General features: G+C 40.6%; 1 protein-coding gene across 2 annotated transcripts in view; it reads right to left on the bottom strand.

Moving 5' to 3' along the window:
* Positions 1-23,472, bottom strand: part of RBMS3 (RNA binding motif single stranded interacting protein 3) — a 1,175,542-nt gene that overhangs the window by 947,566 nt on the left and 204,504 nt on the right. For both annotated transcript variants that reach the window (XM_060248818.1, XM_060248816.1), the window contains exon 2: positions 20,616-20,684. Coding sequence is in view for 1 of the 2 variants with exons in the window: in XM_060248816.1 (XP_060104799.1) it covers positions 20,616-20,684 (69 nt within the window). In the remaining variant the exon portion in view is untranslated. The remainder of the gene's footprint in view (positions 1-20,615; positions 20,685-23,472) is intronic.

Here is a 23,472-nt window from a genome sequence, read left to right as displayed (position 1 = left end):
ATACTGAATTTCTGCGCTATGAAATATGACTCCATTCCGGCAAGTCTATTCCCTGCAAGGCTGTGCACTCCTGAAACAAGCTTAATTCAAAGAAGACAGCAGAGGTCCCATTTCATCCCATGTCCAACCTGCCAGTTTCTCCACACGGCATAACTGAATGCACTGATGTCTCTGCCATTTATTCTATTAGGAGGAAATCCAGTGCTAAAGAACCAACAGACAACCAACATGACTAGTCTTTTTACCAGAGGCCACATGCAGGGGAGAAAGGAGGGGGGGGAGTAAGGGTGGGAACACGTTTCCTTTTATTCCAGCCAAAGCATACAGAGTGCAGATTTCATCAACTGTTTTGCTGACAGATGTATTGCTGTTTCCTTCACATCCGTGCTTGTGGGGTTATTCCTCTAATCCCTAACAAGATCCATCAGGGTCTTGCAAAACTTCAGCTGTTCAAGAATTGCTCACAATAGACATTTTCACAAAAGGCTTAAACATTCTCCACAGGAACCACCAAGGAAAAAGAACTAAGTCACACAAAACCTTATTTACTTATTAAAAACCCAGGAAGGCAATCTCTAGCTTTCTTTAAAAAATAATAATAATAAAGGCTTTCCATGACCTCAGGAGAAGCAGCAGTGACTGAAGAGCACAATTTAGCTTAATATAAATAACAAGAAACAAACATGACAAATTTGTTGGACAGGGAAGGTTTGGCCCTGTATTTTCAAACTAGGTACTAGTTTATTTCTATTTATGTGACAGGGCCAATGAAATTGCTCATCTGGAAAAGCTTCCAACAGTGTACAGTCATTGACTACTAGGGGTTTTGAATGGTGTAAGTCTGCTTAGGACAGCACTGCAAGTTTTCGATGTGAGCCAGTACATGTTTTTTGCTTTTAAACTAGTGCAATAAATGGCAGCAAAATAATTGTTTCTAAAGCTGGACAATTTGGTTTGCTTCCTTTAGCGCTCTTCTTGATTTATACACAGAAACAGGGAGGGGGTAGACAAGGAAAAGCAAATTTTAGCCCAGGGCCTGTGAATTACTGCTGCAGATTATCAATTTATATTCACACATAGATTAAGGTGACTAAAGAGGCAATAAAAATCCATTGCCTTCCTGTATTAATAATGCATATTTTATGTTAGAAGTTGGTTTCATCGACTTTCGGTGATGAAAATGTATTAGCTTTGCCCCAATGCAAAATGGCTCATGCTGCTCCATCCAATCGTTTGGGGGGGGAGGGATATCATGTACATAACTATTAGTAAGCAAATCATTTGGCTGTGCCATTATGACGAAACAGATTTGGAAAACATTAAGAAGTTATTTTGTCAGCAGTATCATGCACTGACTCAATCACACATGGGGGCTCAGTTCCACATAAGTCAAGATGTCAGTATATATAGATCTGCTCTGTGTGTCATATGTAAAATGAACAGATCTCCACAATTAGTCCTGAGGTTAAGACAGAGTCCCAACTCTGCTGGTGTCATTAAAATCACCCTCATTAACAGCCATGGTTTTCCCCTCCTCTTGACAAACCACTTGTACAGGTGACCAGAGTCAGCGGTCAACAGTTTTTAAGTATCAGCAATGCATCAATATATTTGGATGACACCTGATGATTCATAGCCTTTTTATAACTGTGAAGTTGTTAAAGGAAAGTCTTTTACACAAGCGGGTTTCTTTTTTCTTTTTCTTTTTTGAGGTCAGCATGTGAATGTGCAAATAAGAGCACAAGGCGCACGTACTGAGTGTAAAAGCCAAGGCTGATATGAATACAAATCTACCTTTTGAGTAAACGAGGTTCAGGCTCTGACACAAATGATAATAGCAAGGAGATCTGACATTAAGAATGACACAGTGTCCTTAACAGGTCCCATTATGCCAGGCAGGGAGAGTATTTCAGCCCTTTCACATAACTAAGTGACCTTTCCACCATATGTCCTCCGATTCCTAAGCAAACTAGGCTGAATTTGAGACAAAATATCAGCCTTCACTTTGAATTTTCCTTCCCATTATCTGTTTCCGTCATGCACATAAAAGGGTGACTGTGCGTTGTTTCTAAAAACACCATCAGGGTCTCAATGGCCAGTTTGCTCATTGGAGTGCAGCTAGCATTTAATGCAAACCACATTACAGATGGTACTGTTTTCACAGTGCAATGCAATCCTTGGAACACTTTGCTGGGAGTGAGTACCACTCCAGACCTGAACAGACTTGCTTAGGGTGGCACTATAAGGGTACCACCCTAGGCACACTTACCTGAGAATAAGGAACACTAAACAGAGATGTGTTCTGCTTGCATAAGATCCATTTTTTAAGAGTGCCAATGCTAGCAGATCCCAGCTGTGGTCAAAAGCTTTCTCCTCCTGCACTTTCTACCACCAATGATTCATCTAGAACATTTTACCTCACTCTTCTTGCAGGAAGTTCATGCAGCTCTCTCTCCTTCCCTTATATTATGCTCAGAACTACTCTGTGAAGCAGGTTAGGCTGAGTGTGACTGACCCATGGCCACATAGCAGGCTTCACCACAGTGTGGGGATTTATACCTAGCTTTCCCTAGTTCAATACTCTAGCCATTATATCATGCTGATTCTGAAGGCATGCATGGCTACTTTACTGGGTTGCAGGATTTGACTATTTGGTGATAAGAAATCTAGTTAGCAAAATGTTATGAATGCAAAGCAACTTAAACAAGTGCATAACAATTGTATTTTATTACATTTTCCACCCTTCTTCCTTAAAAAGGCTCAGAGAACCTCGCACAGAGTTCATCAGTCCTACTGTCAGCACCACACAGGACCGTGCTGTGTTTTGTGTTGTTTAGTAGCACAATGCTATCAAACAGTAATTATCCTGTCTCTTAAAGGACAGAGACCTTCAGACACAGATTGCCAGTTATGCCTTTATGAATTTTAATTGTTCATCTGAACCCTGGAAATGTACGGTCAGAACATTTTACAAAACTTCCACTGGAGTAGCTGTTGACAATGTTTTGCAAACCAACCAATATGTAGCTACCCAATATGGAATCAAGATCAGTACTTTCTACCTAGACAGGTTGTGGCTCTCCAGCATCTCAGGCAGAGGATTTTCCCATTGTCTGATCCTTTTAACTGGAGATGCTGAGGATTGAACTTGCAACCTTCTGCATGTTGTGAGGAAAAAACCCCTCACAGAACATTGTGATTACCAGCTTGGTTGCCAGAGCACCTGGAGAAGTGACTCACACACATCTGGCCAGAGAGTGTGGGTAAACCTATCCAGGGGCAAAAGGGACTTATGCAGTACAAGCAGCCACAATGCTACAAAGACACTTTAAACTGGTACAAGAGTGCCCACCAGAAGAACAGGTGGTTTCCTGTCATTCTATATGACGTCCATCCCAAGTCATGGAATGGAGGAAACTGTGCTGCCAGGAGCTATCCAGGCAAATGGTTTTGAAGTTCTGACCATGGAATCCACTGTGGAGGGCTAACACCACATGCAGCAATCTTCCTATCAAGCTTGACTCCATTCCAGCAAAGCGGACGGCTCACGTACACACCAGATGTCACCTGCAAGCAACCTACCCACCCTAGGAGTGGTTAATCGTCCAACCACCACTTTCAACCTGAAAGTTCACTCAGGTATCCAGGATCCAGGCAAGTCCATTGGTCAAGAGCAAGCACCCAATTAGGTGCCACCAATTAACTTTCTATTGGTTGTCACAGTAGTCCAGCCCTTATGGTCACTGCGAAACCTCCCCTTTTCATGAGGTCATGCACCAGCTGACCACCTTCCACCTTCCTCCTCCCTCGTACCTCCCATTCCCTGAGGGCTTAAGAGAGTCCTTCTAATCTGTGGACTAGCTACCCACAGGTGTGCTTCTAGCAGTATCCCAATTTCCGCTGCATAGATCCATCCCCGATTCTAAGGCCAAGTTTCGGGTCCCTTCTCCCACTTCCTTGTTCGTCGCCATTGGAGCCTTCCTTGACGACTACGATAGGTAAATATCACCCTGTTTGTCTACCCAGGTGTTCCCCTACCCAGGTGTTCTCTCTTTCTATGTTTCCTAGGACTGAATGTGTGTTTTGATGAGTATTTTATCTTGTATGGAAGCCTATATTTTTCTTAATAAATTATAATTGTTTTACTTAATTAGAGTCCCTAATATTTTAAGCATTACTTTTCTGGACGTGGAATCCTGTATACACAGGTAAAAAGATCCTGAGTGAGCCAGGTGCCCACCTGACAATTCCCCATCCTCGTTTTGAGGGCATTTTGGCTTACAATGTCGAGCAGGTGCTCTGTCACTGAGCCACCTCTCATCCCACCACCAGCCATCCTATAGATACACAATTGTTCGTCCTTCATTAAAAAATGCATACGATATTGTTTTGTCTTACTGTTAAACAAAAGCAGTAAACCAATAGTCTTTCCACTGGAAGAGAGTCTGATAAAGTCGAACTTCTCCCTCTTAATCTGGTCCCTAATTCTACATATATTTATGACTTCTTCATTGGCTTTCTCATGGCATGGATTTTAACTGCCAGGAAGACTAAATTTAAGCCCTTCCTCTTTGTTTAGAATAGAAATCCAAGCTGTTTCAGTTTATGGCTCCTTTGTGCCTTTTATAGTTTTCTAACACATATATTGTGTTTAAAAATAATGGAAACCAATGGCTTCAGCATAACCAGAATCAAGTAAACTTATGCAGCTGCCTGCATGAAGACCGAGTGTTTGTCTATGTAGCTTGGCATTGTCTACAACAGTAGTTCCATGTTGTGGTTCAAGGAGAAGAACTTATCAGGGCTCCCAATGAAAGGGTAACTTGTAAACTGCTGCTACATATAGAAATTTAAGCGATGTTTCTAAAGATTGGAAATGTAATTTTGAAAATGCCTTTGCCATTGAGTGTTACAGTCAAGTTTGACTATTATATGAGGATGTAAAAAATTGTTAGTTTTATTAATAATGGTATTGGGTGATTTTTCAACCTTACTCATGGTGTAACTTCTTTGTGGTTTAGTCTCCACACCACAGCTATTTTTTGAATACTAATCTCCATGTAGGGCCTGGAGTTCTCCTGGAATTACAACTGATCTCCGGAATGCAAAACTCAGTTCCCCTGTAGAGAATGGCAGCTTTGGGTGGACTCTATGGCATGACATTTCTGCTGAGTTACACTTTGGCCAGATTCCACCACCAAATCCTCAGGAATTCTCAAGCCTATCCTACAGCCACTTCTGCACTCATACTCAATCATAGGGCTCCAGGCCATGCAACTGGGAACTGGTGGTAACATGGGATAGGCAGAGACATTGGCAGATGCCATCAGTGATGCTGTGATGTCATTTACTGAAAAACTGGGATGTGCTGTCAGCCATCTCCAGATATTGCCAGAAAGTCCTAGAGAGGACTGACATAACTTCTGAGTTTTTCCTGGAAGTGACATCACTCTGTTGCTGATGGTGTTTTAATGTCCTGCCACTAGCTGCTGGAGCACCAGAGGACAATGGGAACTGGGGACAGGTGACCTGCCACCCCCAGCCTCCCACCCTCAACTGGCTTAAAGCATCTTTCTGTAGTACTGTATTTGTTCCATACCCTATCATAAGGAGAAAGCATCACATTGAGACCAGGAGGCACAAAATTCCCATTGCACATCTGCTTCTAAGTCCACATGTCTTCACCCAACAAACACAAAAAACACAAGGACTTTGTAACATGTAAATTTGCTCTGAGATCCTTCTACTCAAAATGACTTTTTTCCTCTATGAGAGGTATGTGCTATGCCCTTAAGCTGCATCAAGCCATGGCCTCCTACCAAACATTGGGAGATATAAATGCTAGGAACCCAGTCCTAACAACAAGTCTCAAACTTCCATGCTGGAATGCTGCTACAAAGATTTCAAGGTCTGCAGGAAGCATAGCAGGAGCCATTTTTGAATAGCGATATAAATAATTATTCGCTTCCCCATGTAGAGAAGGCATTCCCTGGTCGCACCACTTCTAACATTTACACATTTGAGCAATATAAGAAGTGGAACTAAACAGTTTCCAGCTTTTATCTGGAATAACCAATTGTTCAAACAAAGTCTTTAGAAAGCAAGAGGAACGCTTGAGAGATGCCAAACCATATGTATTTTCCAGTTATTTGACTGCTCGAAAGAATCAATGCAACAAATTATAAGATGTCTTTAAAGTGACTATTAGACGAGATATGAAATATGTCTTGACTGGCTTAAAGCAACTTTATGTACTACTGTATTTGGTTTCATTAAGCAGCCATTTGCAGTAAAAGTGAGCAGAGCAGCGCTGCTGTGCAGAATGTCTGCCCTTTGTCTATGGCAAGCAATCTATTTTCATTCATTTTCTTTACAGACTTAAATGAGCAGATGTAATTCAGTTTAGATAATGCATCACAGCTGCAGCAGGCAGGAAAGAATGGAAGAAAGTAATTGTTCCTGAAAGGAGGATACAAATGAATCCAATGCATCGTATTGGTGCAATTCAACTTGGAATTCCTCTCTGTCAACTTGGACAGAGCATGCATAGCAACAAATCCTTCCCTCTCCAACTGTATTTCAGTAACAGCACAAGGTTGAATGGATGAATGAGCATTCTTCTATACCCTACCAAGAGCGTTGGAACTTAAAAAAAAATCCTTGTACTGTTTTTTTTAAAATTACAGTAAACAGAACCACATTAAATTTCCACTGAGACTGTATCAGCTTGGAAGCTGTCTAATCCTGTAGGACTTGTCATGCACAGTGCCAGCTGTGCTTCTGGTAATGTCTTTCTCCAGTTAGACCAAGCGAAGAGATGGATTGAAATGTTCTGAATGCATTTAAGTGCTGAACACTTCAAGGTGGGTGGGATTCCACTGGCTAGCTACCAGAAATATTGAACGTTGCCATTCTACTGCTGCCATCAGAGGCTACAATATGCTCAGGCATTTATGTAAATTCACTGATGGAAATATCCCTATTTCATGTACCCCAAGATGTTTGCAGGAGGCATGAACCCATAGGGGCCAAAAAAAATCCATATATTTGTTGATGTCCATGGTCAGTCTCACCACAGATATCTATTTTGTTTTACCAACGAAACTGATACAGCAGCACTTAAATGAAACTATTCTATTTGTGACTTCTTCCTATTTCGTATCTCAACACAGCTCTTGAAATGTTTGCCTTCTCTTTCTAAAGATAAATGTGCTTTGCTACTGCAACCCACTTAGCTTCTTGCCTTTTGTTTTCGGGTTTCAGCATCAGGAAGCTCAAATTAGATAAATTCTTATTCTGGCTTTTATAATCAATGAACACTGATAACCCCATTTGTAGTATTGATCACCAATTTTCATATACACTACAGAGAGAAAGGAAGGTGAACATGTACAAGAGCAATGTGCACACTAGCTACACACAACTAAAACACCACAAATTAGTAATACTCCTCCTAAAACCACATACACATAATTTCTGAAAAGCACTATTTAAAAATATTTTAAAATAAGTTCCTGTGTTTTTACTACATTACTGCAGATCACTCTCTGGTCTCCCACCCACCATTATCAGGTCCCCATCACATCTACTATTAGGAGCTCCAAAACCATTCACTAGGCACATAACATACCTTACAATAGACAGAAGTAAGATCCAGGTGGGTAGGTGTGTTGGTCTGAAGGAACAGAACAAAGTTAGAGTCCAGTGCACCTTTAAGACCAACAAAGAAGTGTTCTGAAGAAGTGTGCATGCACACAAAAACTCACCTTGAATAAAACTTTGCTGGTCTTAATGGTGCCGCTGGACTCTAACTTTGTTCAATATAGGAGTAAGTTTGGTTTAGGGTTGCCAAATCCAGATTGGGAAATTCCTGGAGATTTAGGGGCGTAGCCTGGAGAATGTGGGGTTTAGGGATGAGAGGGACTTCTCTAGGGTATAATATCATAGAGTCCATTATCCAAAGCAATCACTTGGTCCATGGAAATGGGTCTCTGTACTCTTGAGATCAGTTATAATTTCAGGAGTTCTACAGGTCCCACCTGATTGTCGGCATGGCAGTCCTAATTTGGTTCAATGATTACAGCTTTGTTCTGAACTTTGGAATAATGATTCAATATATTTATATAAAATATTTCTTACATACCACCTTTTCCCTTTGAACTTGGCTAACTCACAACAACAAACTGCAGAAGCACAGCATTTCCTAAATCCTTCAACAAAAGAAAAAAAACAGCTAACAGATTAAGAACACTGCCCCAAACAGTTCAACTTCCCCACCCACCAAGTGCCCTCTAGAATACAACTGTCTTCCACACCTTCCCCAAATGCAAACTTGGTCTTGTATGAATTATTGTACATTATATTTTATTTCTAGCTTAACAAACTTACTGTGCAATCCTAAGAAAACATTCCTGAGAGTAAGCCCCACTGAACAGGAATTTCAGTAGGCCTGCTTAGCATAGTTCTTTTAGACAATAACAACTCTGTTTTGATCAAATGGTATTGAAAGGCTAACACCGCTGATAAAAGTGGTGTGATAATAGGCTAAAGAGACTTTAGACTGTATAAAAGCTCTGTTCAATAAATCTTCTGATTTTTTAGTTATTGTAGGCAGTTGCCAGCTTGTAGGCTATTTGAGCAATAGTATTTCATGGTGCTGAATATTGTTTTAATGCTGCTTTTATGTCCCTAGCAGACTGTTTGAAAACTTCAATGTCGATTTTTATGATTTTATTTTCATTTTATTTCATCTTTTTAAACCTTATGGAGATCTTTCATGAAGCAGAGTCCAAAACTAATATTAATATGTGATAACTAAGCAAAGCTTTAGTGAGGTTAGTGAGGCAAGATCTTCCTTCAGCATGAGTTCTGTATGGGAACATCTTGCCTCACTAACCTGTTGCAGTTCTTTGAGGGGGTGAACAAACATGTGGACAAAGGGGACCCAATAGATGTTGTTTACCTTGACTTCCAGAAAGCTTTTGATAAAGTTCCTCATCAAAGGCTCCTTAGTAAGCTCAAGAGTCATGGAGTAAAAGGACAGGTCCTATTGTTTATCAAAAATTGGCTAATTAATAGGAAGCAGAGAGTGAGTATAAATGGGCAGTCTTCAGAGTGGAGAACGGTAAGCAGCGGACTGCCGCAGGGCTCAGTACTGGGTCCCATGCTCTTTAACTTGTTCATTAATGATCTGGAGTTGGGAGTAAGCAATGAAGTGGCCAAGTTAGCAGATGACACTAAATTGTTCAGGGTGGTGAGAACCAGAGAGGAGTGTGAGGCACTACAAAGGGATCTGTTGAGGCTGGGTGAGTGGGCATTAACATGGCAGATGAGGTTCAATGTGGCCAAGTGCAAAGTAATGCACATTGGGGCCAAGAATTCCAGCTACAAATACAAGTTGATGGGGTGTGAACTGGCAGAGACTGACCAAGAGAGAGATCTTGGGGTCGTGGTAGATAACTCACTGAAAATGTCAAGACAGTGTGCGATTGCAATAAAATAAAACAGGGAGTCTTTTGGCACCTGGAAAACTAATACATTTAATGTGACACAAGTTCTCATGAGTAAGAGCCTACTTCAGAGGTGCTGAACTCATTTGTTTTGAGGGCCAGATCTGACATAGATAGTCCCTGTTGGGCCGGGCCATATATGTACCAATTTAAGATTAGGTAGCAGAGATATAAACTTTATAAAGGACACAAGCACAATTAACTTTAAAAAAAACCCCTTAAAATAAAACATACAAATACAAGTTGATGGGGTTTGAACTGGCAGAGACTGACCAAGAGAGGGATCTTGGGGTCGTGGTAGATAACTCACTGAAAATGTCAAGGCAGTGTGCGATTGCAATAAAAAAGGCCAACGCCATGCTGGGAATTATTAGGAAGGGAATTGAAAACAAATCAGCCAGTATCATAATGCCCCTGTATAAATCGATGGTGCGGTCTTATTTGGAATATTGTGTACAATTCTGGTCACTGCACCTCAAAAAGGATATTATAGCATTGGAAAAAGTCCAGAAAAGGGCAACTAGAATGATTAAAGGGCTGGAACACTTTCCCTATGAAGAAAGGTTAAAACGCTTGGGGCTCTTTAGCTTGGAGAAATGTTGACTGCGGGGTGACATGTAGAGGTTTACAAGATTATGCATGGGATGGAGAAAGTAGAGAAAGAAGTCCTTTTCTCCCTTTCTCACAATACAAGAACTCATGGGCATTCAATGAAATTGCTGAGCAGTCAGGTTAAAACGGATAAAAGGAAATATTTCTTCACCCAAAGGGTGATTAACATGTGGAATTCACTGCCACAGGAGGTGGTGGCGGCTACAAGCATAGCCAGCTTTAAGAGGAGATTGGACAAAAATATGGAGCAGAGGTCCATCAGCCACAGTGTGTATATATATACATGTGTGTGTGTATGTATATGTGTGTGTGTATACACACACACATATATTGGCCACTGTGTGACACAGAGTGTTGGACTGGATGGGCCATTGGCCTGATCCAACATGGCTTCTGTTATGTTCTTATGTTCTAAAGCTGGTGCTATCCTTTCTGACTGCAACAGTTACCTACTTAGGAGGGAGAGCAGACTCCCTTTCAAACATGCTAGCAGTGCTGCAAGCATTGACAGTTCCATCCTTCATGAATGGCAATGGATTGTCAGAGTAATTACTGATAGTTTCCAATCCAGTAATAAGAACCATAGTCACAGTGTCAGGAGCATATGTTCATTGATCCCTCTCAATTGGGGCACACGGACACATACAACATATGCTTTATAACAGTTCCATACTGCCTTTAGAAGCTGTCATTAACTCTCATAAAGTATTATAGGAAACATCAAAATGATGTCCTTCATACATTTTACTATTCCTCTGACTGTAATAAAACTTTCCTTCTGAATATCCAATCAGGTTGCTTGCAGAATTTGTGTTCAGCAGCACTGGAATAAGAGAGAATCAATGAGCAAATTAAAAATATAGTTAGATTAAAATATTCTATTTGATCTCTACTTTTGCTGTATCAATTGTTCCAGTCCTCCTCCTTCCTATAATCCAATGCAAAATGTTATTAACTTATTTGGTTCAGGGTCACACACAATGCACGATTTGAAACACACATGTGTTCAATATGTATATTTCTATACTGAAGTCCAATATTACCTTAGAGACCAACACGATTTGAGAGGTATGAGCTTTTGAGCCTTGACTATAGGCAGGGGTGGAATTCTAGCAGGAGCTCCTTTGCATATTAGGTCACACCCACCTGATGTAGCCAATCCTCCAAGAGCTTACAAAAAAGAGCCTTGTAAGCTCTTGGAGGATTGGCTACATCAGTGGTATGTGGCCTAATATACAAAGGAGGTCCTACTAGAATTTCACCCCTGACTATAGGCACCAACAAGGTTTTTGGGGTGTGAGTTTTTTAGAATCAAGGCTCAAAAGCTCAGATCCTGAAAACCTTCTTGTTGGCTTTCAGGACTCACATCTACTGGGCTCACATCTAGCTGCTCCAACGCAGACCAACATGGCTACCCTCTAAAACACATTTCCATAAGTATTTCTGTGACCAAAAATGCAATTTCAAATAAATATCAAAAATCAAAGATGTGGATGAAACCCATAGAGTGGATGAAATGAATATGCATATAGTTTTCTTTTGCAACATGGATAGCTCAAAATGGAATGGTGTATTTCTATTGGAAGAATTTGGAAGGATCTTTATGTGAAAACATATTAGCAAGACTTGGAAGTTCAAACTTTCACTGCAGAGAGAAATCCTTTACCAATAGCAACAGGGAGTCTTTTGGCACCTGGAAAACTAATACATTTAATGTGACACAAGTTCTCATGAGTAAGAGCCTACTTCAGAGGTGTTGAACTCATTTGTTTTGAGGGCCAGATCTGACATAAATAGTCCCTGTTGGGCCGGGCCATATATGTACCAATTTAAGATTAGGTAGCAGAGATATAAACTTTATAAAGGACACAAGCACAATTAACTATTTTTTTTTAAAAAAAAAACCCTTAAAATAAAACATACAAATACAAGTTGATGGGGTTTGAACTGGCAGAGACTGACCAAGAGAGGGATCTTGGGGTCGTGGTAGATAACTCACTGAAAATGTCAAGGCAGTGTGCGATTGCAATAAAAAAGGCCAACGCCATGCGGGGAATTATTAGGAAGGGAATTGAAAACAAATCAGCCAGTATCATAATGCCCCTGTATAAATCGATGGTGCGGTCTTATTTGGAATACTGTGTACAATTCTGGTCACCGCACCTCAAAAAGGATATTATAGCATTGGAAAAAGTCCAGAAAAGGGCAACTAGAATGATTAAAGGTTTGGAACACTTTCCCTATGAAGAAAGGTTAAAACGCTTGGGGCTCTTTAGCTTGGAGAAATGTTGACTGCGGGGTGACATGATAGAGGTTTACAAGATTATGCATGGGATGGAGAAAGTAGAGAAAGAAGTCCTTTTCTCCCTTTCTCACAATACAAGAACTCGTGGGCATTCAATGAAATTGCTGAGCAGTCAGGTTAAAATGGATAAAAGGAAATACTTCTTCACCCAAAGGGTGATTAACATGTGGAATTCACTGCCACAGGAGGTGGTGGCAGCTACAAGCATAGCCAGCTTTAAGAGGAGATTGGACAAAAATATGGAGAAGAGGTCCATCAGCCACAGTGTGTATATATATACATGTGTGTGTGTGTATGTATATGTGTGTGTGTATACACACACACACACACATATATTGGCCACACACACATATATTGGCCACACACACATATATATTTGGAACACTTTCCCTATGAAGAAAGGTTAAAACGCTTGGGGCTCTTTAGCTTGGAGAAATGTCGACTGTGGGGTTACATGATAGAGGTTTACAAGATTATGCATGGGATGGAGAAAGTAGAGAAAGAAGTTCTTTTCTCCCTTTCTCACAATACAAGAACTCGTGGGCATTCAATGAAATTGCTGAGCAGTCAGGTTAAAATGGATAAAAGGAAATATTTCTTCACCCAAAGGGTGATTAACATGTGGAATTCACTGCCGCAGGAAGTGGTGGCAGCTACAAGCATAGCCAGCTTCAAGTAGGGGTTAGATAAAAATATGGAGCAGAGGTCCATAAGTGGCTATTAGCCACAGTGTGTGTGTGTTTGTGTGTGTGTATTTGGCCATTGTGTGACACTGAGTGTTGGACTGGATGGGCCATTGACCTGATCCAACATGGCTTCTCTTATGTTCTTATGCTTAAAGCATTAGCATTTGTTGGTCTTAAAGGTGCTTTCTTTATATTTCTCCCATGGAATCCAGGGAACTGGGCAAAGGAAGCTCTGGCTCTTTGCTTCCTTCCCCAGGGGACCAGGACGGGGAGCAGCCTCAGCGAATAAAAGGTTTGGTTCAGTAGTTCTGCTATGGGATTGAGAGAGCCTGGCAAAGCAAGTTCTGCCTCCTCCCCTTCCCCCTCCAAGGGAGGAGCCTCAGCCAATTGAGAAGATAGATTGAGCAAGCAGAAGGAACTTACAGTGACTTACATATGTAGAAGGAAGCAAGAGAGAGGGAGAAGGAAGCAGATGACAGCCAGTTGCTTGGGGGCCTGATAGGAGCCCTCCAAGGGCCTGATTCAGCCCCCAGGCTACGTGTTTGACACCCCTGGCCTACTTCATCAAATGCATAGTGTGTGTGTGTGTGTGCATGTTATGTGTTTCAGTATGATAGTTAAACTTTCCTAGTACCTTGCTGCATGTGTTTCCACATATTCAGATTCCTTGGAAAATTAGAAGAAAAAAACATTATTATTTTATTGTTTTCATTTATATGCCACTTTTTGCCAATTTAGTTCGTTGAGCAGCTTATAATGAAAAACATTAGTGCAAAAGAGCAACAATAGCCAATAGAGCAAAAGAGCAACAACAAAATACACAAAATCAGCAGGACACAACCACATAATAAAAACGTGAAAATAATATAAAATATGAATTTTATCCTTCCAAAGAGGTCAAGGATACAGATCTGTTAGGTTGCCTTCAAAAACCAATTTTATATGGCAGAAGCCAGCAAGCTACCACCAATAAATAATGGACTGGATGAGGGACGGTAAACGGAACTTCAGTCCAGGAAAGACCATGACTCTGTTGGTTGCTCATGTAACTGACTAGGGACTAAGGGTTCAGCCTGTTCTAAACAGTAAGTAGGATGATGGTGATCATGCTGAGTTATCGTCTGGAAATGAAATTGAGGATCCAGACAGAAGCAATCCTGCACAGTTGATGCCGATGATACCGATGATACCCAGGCGAAATGCTTGAGGCCAGATGAATTCTCAAACAATTCGTAATTATCCAAAAATAAAAGAATAATGAGGTTTCGGACGGAGCTCACCCGAAGCGTGTGCTGCCGCCATTGTTATGTGATATTTTAGCTTGGTGTTGTGTTGTGTTGTACTGTTATCGATGTGTTGTGTTGTTGTTGTTGATTGGCCTAGAGCCGTATTAAACTGACTGACTGACTGAATGAATCCTGCACAGTTGACATTTCTGAACTTGCTTCAAGGATATTAGCTCCCTGTTGACTGCATGGCAGCAGTTCAGTTGAGAAGGTACTAGGACATGGTGTACAGTAGCAAGCTCCATTTGCTACTGTAATATTAATTAATTAATCAGTCTTGATTTATTTGGCTACTTTTACCGATATTTTCCCCAACTGAGACCCAAAGCCGCTTACAACATTGTTCCCCTTTTCTCAGTTTTATCAACAATCTACCTCTACTTTTCAGTCATGGATGATATGTACAAACAAAGCAATTTCATGAAGCATTGTATCAATCTATCCATTATTTTCCTTTTCACCTGTGGAACAGGCAATGTAATTCAAGCAGTTTGAAAAATAAACAGATTCTAGCTGGATTCCTTGTTATCGTTTGTTGATGCTTGGTGGCTCTTCATGCCGAAGAAAGATACTCTGATCAATTTCAAACATGTTTACCCAAAAGGAAGTCTTCAGCAGTTCAATGGAACTTGAATTCCTATTAAGTCTTTCACAGAGCCATTGTGTGTGAGTGAGATGGAAATGAACCCCTTGCTCAGATCACCTGAACAATTATGGTGGGTTTTTATGTTTTGTTTTGCAGTGTACTTGCTCTTTACCTAAAGTACACAGGATGCTGATTGGGGAAGTTTATCAGGGATTAAGAAAAAGATGTACTCCTGGTTCTGCAGTTGGCATGGTAATTAAATTTTGGATGCTGCCAGCATAAAGAAAATAATTGTCCATGTTGTATCTATATTAACCCAAGGAGGCAAGAATAATACATTGTGTGGGGAAGAAGATCTTCCTTGCAAACATGGGCTGTTCCATGGAATAATTATGCTTATGTGTTTATAATTGCACCACGTTGCTTATGTGTTTATAATTGCACAGGAGCTACAGAGCAAAATCTGTAGGTAGCAGAAAATATTAGGTAGCATTTCTCCATTTGCTGAGGTTCCTCCCTTGGGGAGGAAGGGGTAGGAGGCAGAGCTTGCTTTGTCAGGCTCTCTCAGTCGCACAGCACAGCTACTGAGTCAAGCCTCTCTTTCATTGGCTGAGGCTCCTCCCCTTCTGCTCCCCTGCGGAAGGAAGGAAAGAGTCAGAGTTTTCTTTACCCAGTTTCCTGGATCTCATGGAAGAAATACAAAGAAAGCATCTTTAAAACCAACGAGTGCTAATATTTTAAGCATGTTTTTAAGTTTAAAAAAAAAATCTTTAATTGTCTGTGTTCTTTATAAAGTTTACATTTCTGCTACCTAATCTTAAATAGGTAGACACATGGCCCGGCCCAGCAAGGTCTCATTTATGTCAGATCTGGTCCTCATAACAAACGAGTTCGACACCCCTGATCTAAGCCCCCACCACCCATCTAACATATATTTTGGAAAATGTAAAAGTTAGCAGGAGGAGGACATCAATTTAATTTTCATCATCTTTTCCATGCTCCAAAGGTCACAGTTGTGTAGTTCTATTCAATTTTTCCTATGGATTCTTTAAAAAATGTATATGGAAAAACTTCATTGAGTTCCCAGCATGAGGCAAAGAAAATGCAGACAATATGAATAGGTGCCATGATCCTGTTTGTTCTTGGAAAACTATTTTCTAAATGGTTAAAGAAACAAGAAAGGCAAGACCTTATGAGATATCACATGGAAGACAATCTAAAATCCAAGGTATATATGTTTTGCTGAGACCTTGTCCAAAAACAAAAGTGCTTTGGGATTTCTTGGCCAGCTGTATTTTTCCCCCCTCTCCCTAGCTGCTACTGACATTTTAATATCCTCCAGACATCTATATGCTTATTAGGAGAGAAAAAAACCCTGAAGATAGAGCTTTGTTATGAAGAGATAAAGAAGGAAAAAAGATTACAGAGCAAATGACAAAAAAGGAGGAGGAAGATTACAGTACATGAGGTATAATATTGTAGGTGGAGAAGCAGTTCCACAGGCATGTACTAGTATAATAGGACAAAGCTTTCCCAACAGATGCAGAATGGCTTAGATTTAGTTTCAAACAACATCCCTGCTAGTTAATCTCTCAACCCTGTTCATCCACTAACGGGATTCTAATGTTACAAAACAATAATCTAGGATACAGGCTTATCTTCGTCTTCCAGGGAAGGAAACAAGTATTAACAATAGAAAGCAAAGAGGGTCCCATAGGGCATGTTAAAGGTGCATTCTTTTAATTCTGAAGTGTATCTGCTATTAACAGGAGGAAATGTGCCTGCTTACACTGAGAAAACCATACCCCATTACATTTTTTGCCCCAAGCATATCAGTAGGAATCTATTGACAACTTAAGCATACAGCCAAATTCCATTAGAAAGCACAGCACAGTCCTTAAAATTATGCAGTCAAGGATGGCAATTGCAGCATGTAACGCACTAGAAGAAGGAGCTTTAAAAATCTATTCCTAAAATGTAACAAAAACCCTGTCAAGTTTACCCAGGTATACCTTGAGTCTCCAGGGGCAAAGGATTATGGGGGAAAGGATTAAGATGTTTTTTTCTTCAGCATGATTCTGCTGACTTAGCAAAAAGGAAGCCGAGGTGGATATCCTCTGTCCTGGAAGATTTCCCTACACACTCACACACACTTCAATGGGGTATCATGCCATAGAGTTCACCTTTGTGGCCAGAAAGTGCTGCCTGGGAGTACCCTATAAGAGTAGTGGGGTCCCCAGCTCTGGAGCCAAAATGGATGCTGCTTGTCAGAAACAGGCCAAGTAAAACCACTCTCTGCAAAGGGTCTGAGAGACATGTCTGGGCTTGTTCTGATTACAGCATAAGGTGTCCTCCTGGCCTGGCTCCTACCCCCCCCCCCAAAGGAATATATAGAACAGAGGTGGCCAACAGTAGTTCTCCAGATGTTTTTTGCCTACAACTCCCATCAGCCCCAACTATTAGCCATGCTGGCTGGGGCTGATAGGAGTTGTAGGCAAAAAACATCTGGAGAGCTACCGTTGGCCACCCCTTGTATAGAATGATGAGGGTTCAAGGGTAAAGTATGGCTCATGTCTTAATCCTTGGCTACTGTTAATGGTCCATCTTCCTGCCTTCCTGCTGCAACTCAGCTAAATTGTTTACTTCTATGCTAATACCTGACATGTTGCATAAATCCTTTGTCTTCTATTCTGACTCCTTCTCACAGTACCAAAACTAAATTAATATATTAAGCCCATCAAGGCCAATCATGGCAAACATTAAGAGTCATCTTCACCTATTGTCCTGAACTGGGAATCTATTCAGGAACCCAGGAAAGACATATCATCGACCATTAAGAGCCATTATAGCTCTAGGAGGGTCTCCACCCCTCCAAACCCTACATAAACTTGAGTCCCAATCCCACTGCCTCGTGTATTCTGTAAGGCGCCATATACAGTCTGTACCCCCGTTACTTTCTGTAATTGGATCTATTGGGCATGTCCTGCTGGTTGTGCATGCCCTTCTCTCCATTTTTCCTGCTGTACAGATATTTGCACATTTGGAACAGGTAATATCACTCTCTTCAGCAATCCCTACAAATCCCTATTAACCATATTTATTTTTCCTAGCTCTTGATTGTGAGTTTTTTGTTTGTGTGTAATTGTACCTTTTACATATTTTTCTAGTAAACATTTTAAATTTATTTTAAACTCTGGAGTCTTCTTTCTGATACCGGACCTTCGTATCATTGGTGGAAAATATCTCTGCTCAAATTGGCTCTACCTAAATCTCCTTCTTGCTAATTCCCCCCCCCCCCCAAAAAAGGAGACCTCCAGCATTTCTAGTAACACCTTCTAAGCCATTTTCTCCAAGTGAACTGATCTCTGTTGCCTGAAGACAGTTGTAACGCTAGGAGATCTTCAGCTACCACCTGATGGTTGGCAATTCTAAGCCTGGCACCAACCAGCCAAACAGTGACCCGTCTTGCCCTGTGTTCCATTCTCTGTCCCCCTATAAGCATCCTATTTCCATCCTCCAGAAGTAAAAGAAGAAAAAGACATGTGTGTGTATACATACACACACACAAGATAAGATAAGAGACGTTTAGCTCTCTCTCTTCATTTAAGAGCAGATATGGGAAAATCAGACAATTAGGCATATGCAAAACAGAAATGAGAATTGGTGTACATACTTTACAAAAATGGAGCATATGGGTGAAAGGAGGTAAAACCTTCACCCTCCTGAACCTCTCTCACTGTGTGAATTCACCACCAACTTCTCTAGAGACAGTAGGAAGGAAATTGATTTAGAGAACAGAAGAAAAAGGCTGAACTGAAAGAAAGTAGTGCAAAGTTTGTGTGTCCCCATGCATGGTTCAGTATCCCTCACCATTTCTCTTCTAAAAGACATTTCCTTTTCCCCCACCCACATTATGATCCCACCTGCAGGAAAGGACAGGGAGAAAAAACAAAGGCTCACTCCTTGTTTGGTGCTATAAGGACTTCCATATAAACAAACAGACAGAGCAATACTAAACAGATTTACTCAAAATTCTACTCAGGTCTCTTCAATGTGACAACCCCAAGAAAGTGTTTTTTAGGATGGCACAGAAAATGATCTCTCACTAAGTGATTCCATATGCCCACTCTGCAAGATGAATATTGATATCCTGTAAGATGAGGAGGCTTTCTCCTTTCTGTTTGAAAGATGTGATTATTAGGGTTGCTGGTTACCTGCTAAGGCTCACTCTCAATTGCCTTCTCTCAACACTGTTGTCTCTGACATCACTTCCAGGTTAATACTAGGAAGAGATATCACTGACACCCCACCCGCAAAACTCTTGAAACTGACCCAATTTCTATGACATTTACAATAGAGTTTGAGAGGATTCCTAGGGAGTTATGATGTCACTCCCAGGTCTTCAGCAGAAAATGACATAGAATCTGGGTGGATTCTTAGAGAGATGTGATGTCTCTTCCAGATCTTTGACAGGAAATGACATCAAAGTGTCACTGACACTTTTCTCTCCCAGACCTTTCCCCCAAACAGTTCCCAGGCAGTGCAGGCATGGGTCTGGCATCCCTCGTCACAATTTTGAAAACATGTACCCAGGGACCTGTAGCAAAAGAATTCCGCAGTGGTTAGAGGATATGAGGTAACCTAAAGAGAGCCATGGAGTTTCTTTACCACAATCTAGAATTGTGGAAGTGTGCAGCCATGACACCTAAATTTTTCTTTAAGTGTCCGCAGCATCTGTGAACACCAGAGACATAAAATCAGTATGAAAAATGAGAAAGTGGACAGACATCTCATAGGGTTCAATTCATTGAACAGTGGTGGCAGTGAGGACCTTGTTATCATTGCAAAATCCAATATAAAAGATTTTACAATCTCCCCCAGTTGCAATCTCTGGAAACAAAAACACAGAATGAACAACTAACACTGATAGTTTATAATTAATTGAATTGCTTATAGCTAATGAATAATATAATGAAACCAAATCAAGCCTTTATTTGTTTGCTTGTTTTGATTTTCACAAAGAAAATTAGCTTGAAAATGAAGAAAAATACCATATAACCCCAGAAATAAATATAACTTAAGTCACTCGCAATAACTGATTACAAATTTCAGGGCTCCTTAGTGACTGCTAACTTTATCAGGGACCACCGTTATCAAGGTCATCAGAAATAGTCCAAAAGAGTACAAGCCAACCACTGCCAAGAAGAGCTAATACAGTAAAGTCCTGTAGGAACACACACAAAAGCAAGGATAAAAACCAAAGACTTAAACAACAGGTGGGCAAGAGCAATAACTTTTCCCATAAAAGCCAATTTGCATCTTTTTATGGGACATCAAACAAAACCCTTCTGAAGCTTTCTGTATCTCCTCCATCGCTTTCCTGATACATGCCTACAATAACAGGTCCCAGTCTAGCTTTCTGGCAATTAGCTGTGTCTTTAGATACTGCTCAACTACTCTTCTATTGAATCATCTCTTTTTAGCCCAAATCAGTATGGAAGTTGAACCTGAATGGGAAAAGCCAATGATTTCAGGTGTCTGCAGGTGAGGCCTTTTTCATCTGCACTGGCCCTCAAGCACCATTTTTCTCGTAATTATTTGTCTGTTGGCTTATTTGCAAAAATTCGTTACCTGATGTGGTTGTGAACTTGACCATCCGCTGAACGAAGGTGCACCTGAAGTCTTGTTGACTGCTGACTTCTGGAGGGAAAAGAATATTAATATATTCTTTATATAATATTAATATATTCTTTATATGCTATTAATAATATGTGGAGAGACTGTATCATTATCTATGACCAGAGATTTTATCAGAACACACTAATGCAGAGGTGAACCCATTTGATGTGTGGATCTGACATAAATGTCACTTTGTCAGGCCAGTCCATGTGTGCCACAAAATGTAACACGAGGTACCAGAGATATAAACTTTATACAGATGATTTCAGATGCTGAATGGCAATAGCAGGCTTGATTGGATTAGGAGTGATATGCAAAGGGGTAGTAGGCATGGAGATACCTGCACTGGTAGTGAGACAAGAAACCTGGGTCTCAATTTGGTCCAGGAGGATTCAGTCCAAGGGGATGCAAAGAATAAATGGAAATGAATCTAAAAATGTAAGCAGTAACTAAAAAACTAGTGGGAAAACATTTTAACCTTCCAGTACATTCAGTTGCTGACCTAAGAGTAGCAGTTCTCTTACATCAAAGGGAGATTAGAAAGAAAGGCTACTGAATTGCAACTGATAATGAAGCTCATCCTCCTGGACTAGGGTTGCCAAGTCCAGGGCTTTTTTGAGCAGGAATGCAGTTCCGGCTGGCTTGGCATCAGGGAGTGTGGTCTAATATGCAAATAAGTTCCTGCTGGGCTTTTAAAAAAAAGCCCTGTGTGTAAGAATTGCAAAAATCTATTTGCAAAACACATTATCTAGTATAGTGTGAACACACCCCAAAACTCAGATCTCAATAATTAGATCTATAATACTGCTGTTCTAAGCATAAGTCATGTTTTGGAAGTTGGAACCAGCCACAGGTATTTGCTTTACCTATCTCCTGATTTTAAGTCCACATTTGGAAATCCCAGGGTATAATACTATTTGGGTAGGGAGAAGGGAGCTTCAGACCTAGCTGCCAAGGATGGTATTTATAGGAACCTCTACCCATATAGGCCAGGAAACATAGACTCCAACATGTTTACTGGACTACATTGCAGGATGTATTGGTTACTCTACATGTGTGGGCCAGAGGCAGAGGTGGTCCTGAGCTCTGGGACTCATAAGAAGGTAGGTGAGAAGGCAAAAGTCATCATTCTTTCTAAGTGGGTTTAAAATGCTGAGCCTGCCTCGGTGGGGAGGGCGGGGTATAAATAAAAATGTATTAATTATTATTAACTACAGATTATCAGTATAACATAATTATAAAAGGCAATAGTCACTAGTACTACCAATGCAATCTTAAACCTTTCAAGAACACTGGCATCAAAGGATGTAATTCTGTGTAACAAGGCAATCCTAAACAATTACATTAACTCTCCGTAACCTGGCTTCTTTTCTAACATGTAAAATAAAGACTATGTACCTGATTCCATTTTATACTAAGACTCCTTTGTAAGCTTCTAAAGCCCTTGAAAGCCACCATTAGTATAAAATACTGCTGTACTACAAAATTATTAATATGGCAACTGCCTCCCTTTAATCCAAATTACTTTAATTAAAAAGATAAAAATTTTAAAAGCTCCAGACAGTTCCTTATTAATGAAACCATCAGAATACAAAAGGATCTTTAAATAGCTGAGTGGGATTGTTGAGCAGAGAAGGAAATTTCTTCACAGATTGTTTTAAGAAAATATTGCAATGTGTGGAAATATTTTAACTTGCAGCTTTGTTGAGAGTGGGGGGCAAGCATAGGGTGCCTTATTAGGAACAGGCCAAGGAGCTTCATAAGAGACCACAGCCCCTGAGCATTGTAAAAGATTTTTTAATGGTTCCATACACATCAATAATACTTTGGCCCTTTTCACGCTGCTGTTCTAAACCAAGTGTTATTTGTTGTTTGTTGTTGGCCAGATTTTGCAGGGACAGGGGCTTCCTTCTGATAATGAGCCATCTCTGAAGTGCTATGGTCATTTCAAACAGTGCTGCTTTTTCACCATGCAAGTTATCTTTCTTCCTCAGCATTTTTTTACATTCTAAGATGAGCACTACAGTGGTACCACTGACATTCAGTGAGATTGCCACTGTTGTCATCTGGAAAGAAGAAGAAGGAAGAAGCTCATTGGGCAGCAGGTGCTCAGGGAATCAGTTACTGGTGTGACAGATGCTGCTAACTAAGATGGCATCTTTAGCAAACATCCTGATGTTCACCCATCCATGCTCACACACAATTCACAATTGGCTGGCAAGTGACTTGTTTGTAAGCAGATCACAGATATATGTCTCAGGGAGACAAATTTCTTGTCTTTGTGGGTTGAAGTTGACGAGTGGTTTGTTTGGTTTTTGTGAGGCTATTGATCTTTCAGTCATGGTCTCCATCTCTACTGTACTACAACTTCTGCTGGAAGTGCTGCTGCTGAAGATCAACAGCACATGTACTTTTATGGAGTGCCTCCACATACTGTGTGGGTCTGTTTGCTACAGACATCTTCTTAGATTAACAACATCTGTCACAACAATCACTGATGCCCAGAGCACCTGCTGCCCAATAAGCTTCTTAGAATCATAGAGTTGGAAGGGATTTCAAGGGTCATCTAGTCATCTAGAACGAAGTATTGAACCCTTCTTGCCTCCTTCTCATGATCGGCTTATGTTCACAGAATCAGCATTGCTGTCAGATTGCCATCTAACTTCTGTTCAAATACCTCCAAAGAAGGAGAGCCCACCACCTTTCAAGGAAGCCTGTTCCACTAGGGAACCACTCTGTCAGGAAGTTCTTCCTAATGTTTAGCCAAAAACTCTTTTGATTCAATTTCAATCTGCTGGTTCTGATGTGA

The sequence above is a fragment of the Heteronotia binoei genome, chromosome 10 (assembly GCF_032191835.1).
Source record: "Heteronotia binoei isolate CCM8104 ecotype False Entrance Well chromosome 10, APGP_CSIRO_Hbin_v1, whole genome shotgun sequence".
Classification (NCBI taxonomy): domain Eukaryota; kingdom Metazoa; phylum Chordata; class Lepidosauria; order Squamata; family Gekkonidae; genus Heteronotia; species Heteronotia binoei.
The sequence above is the reverse complement of the archived record's forward strand: the minus strand, read 5'-3'. Positions and strand labels throughout refer to the sequence as shown.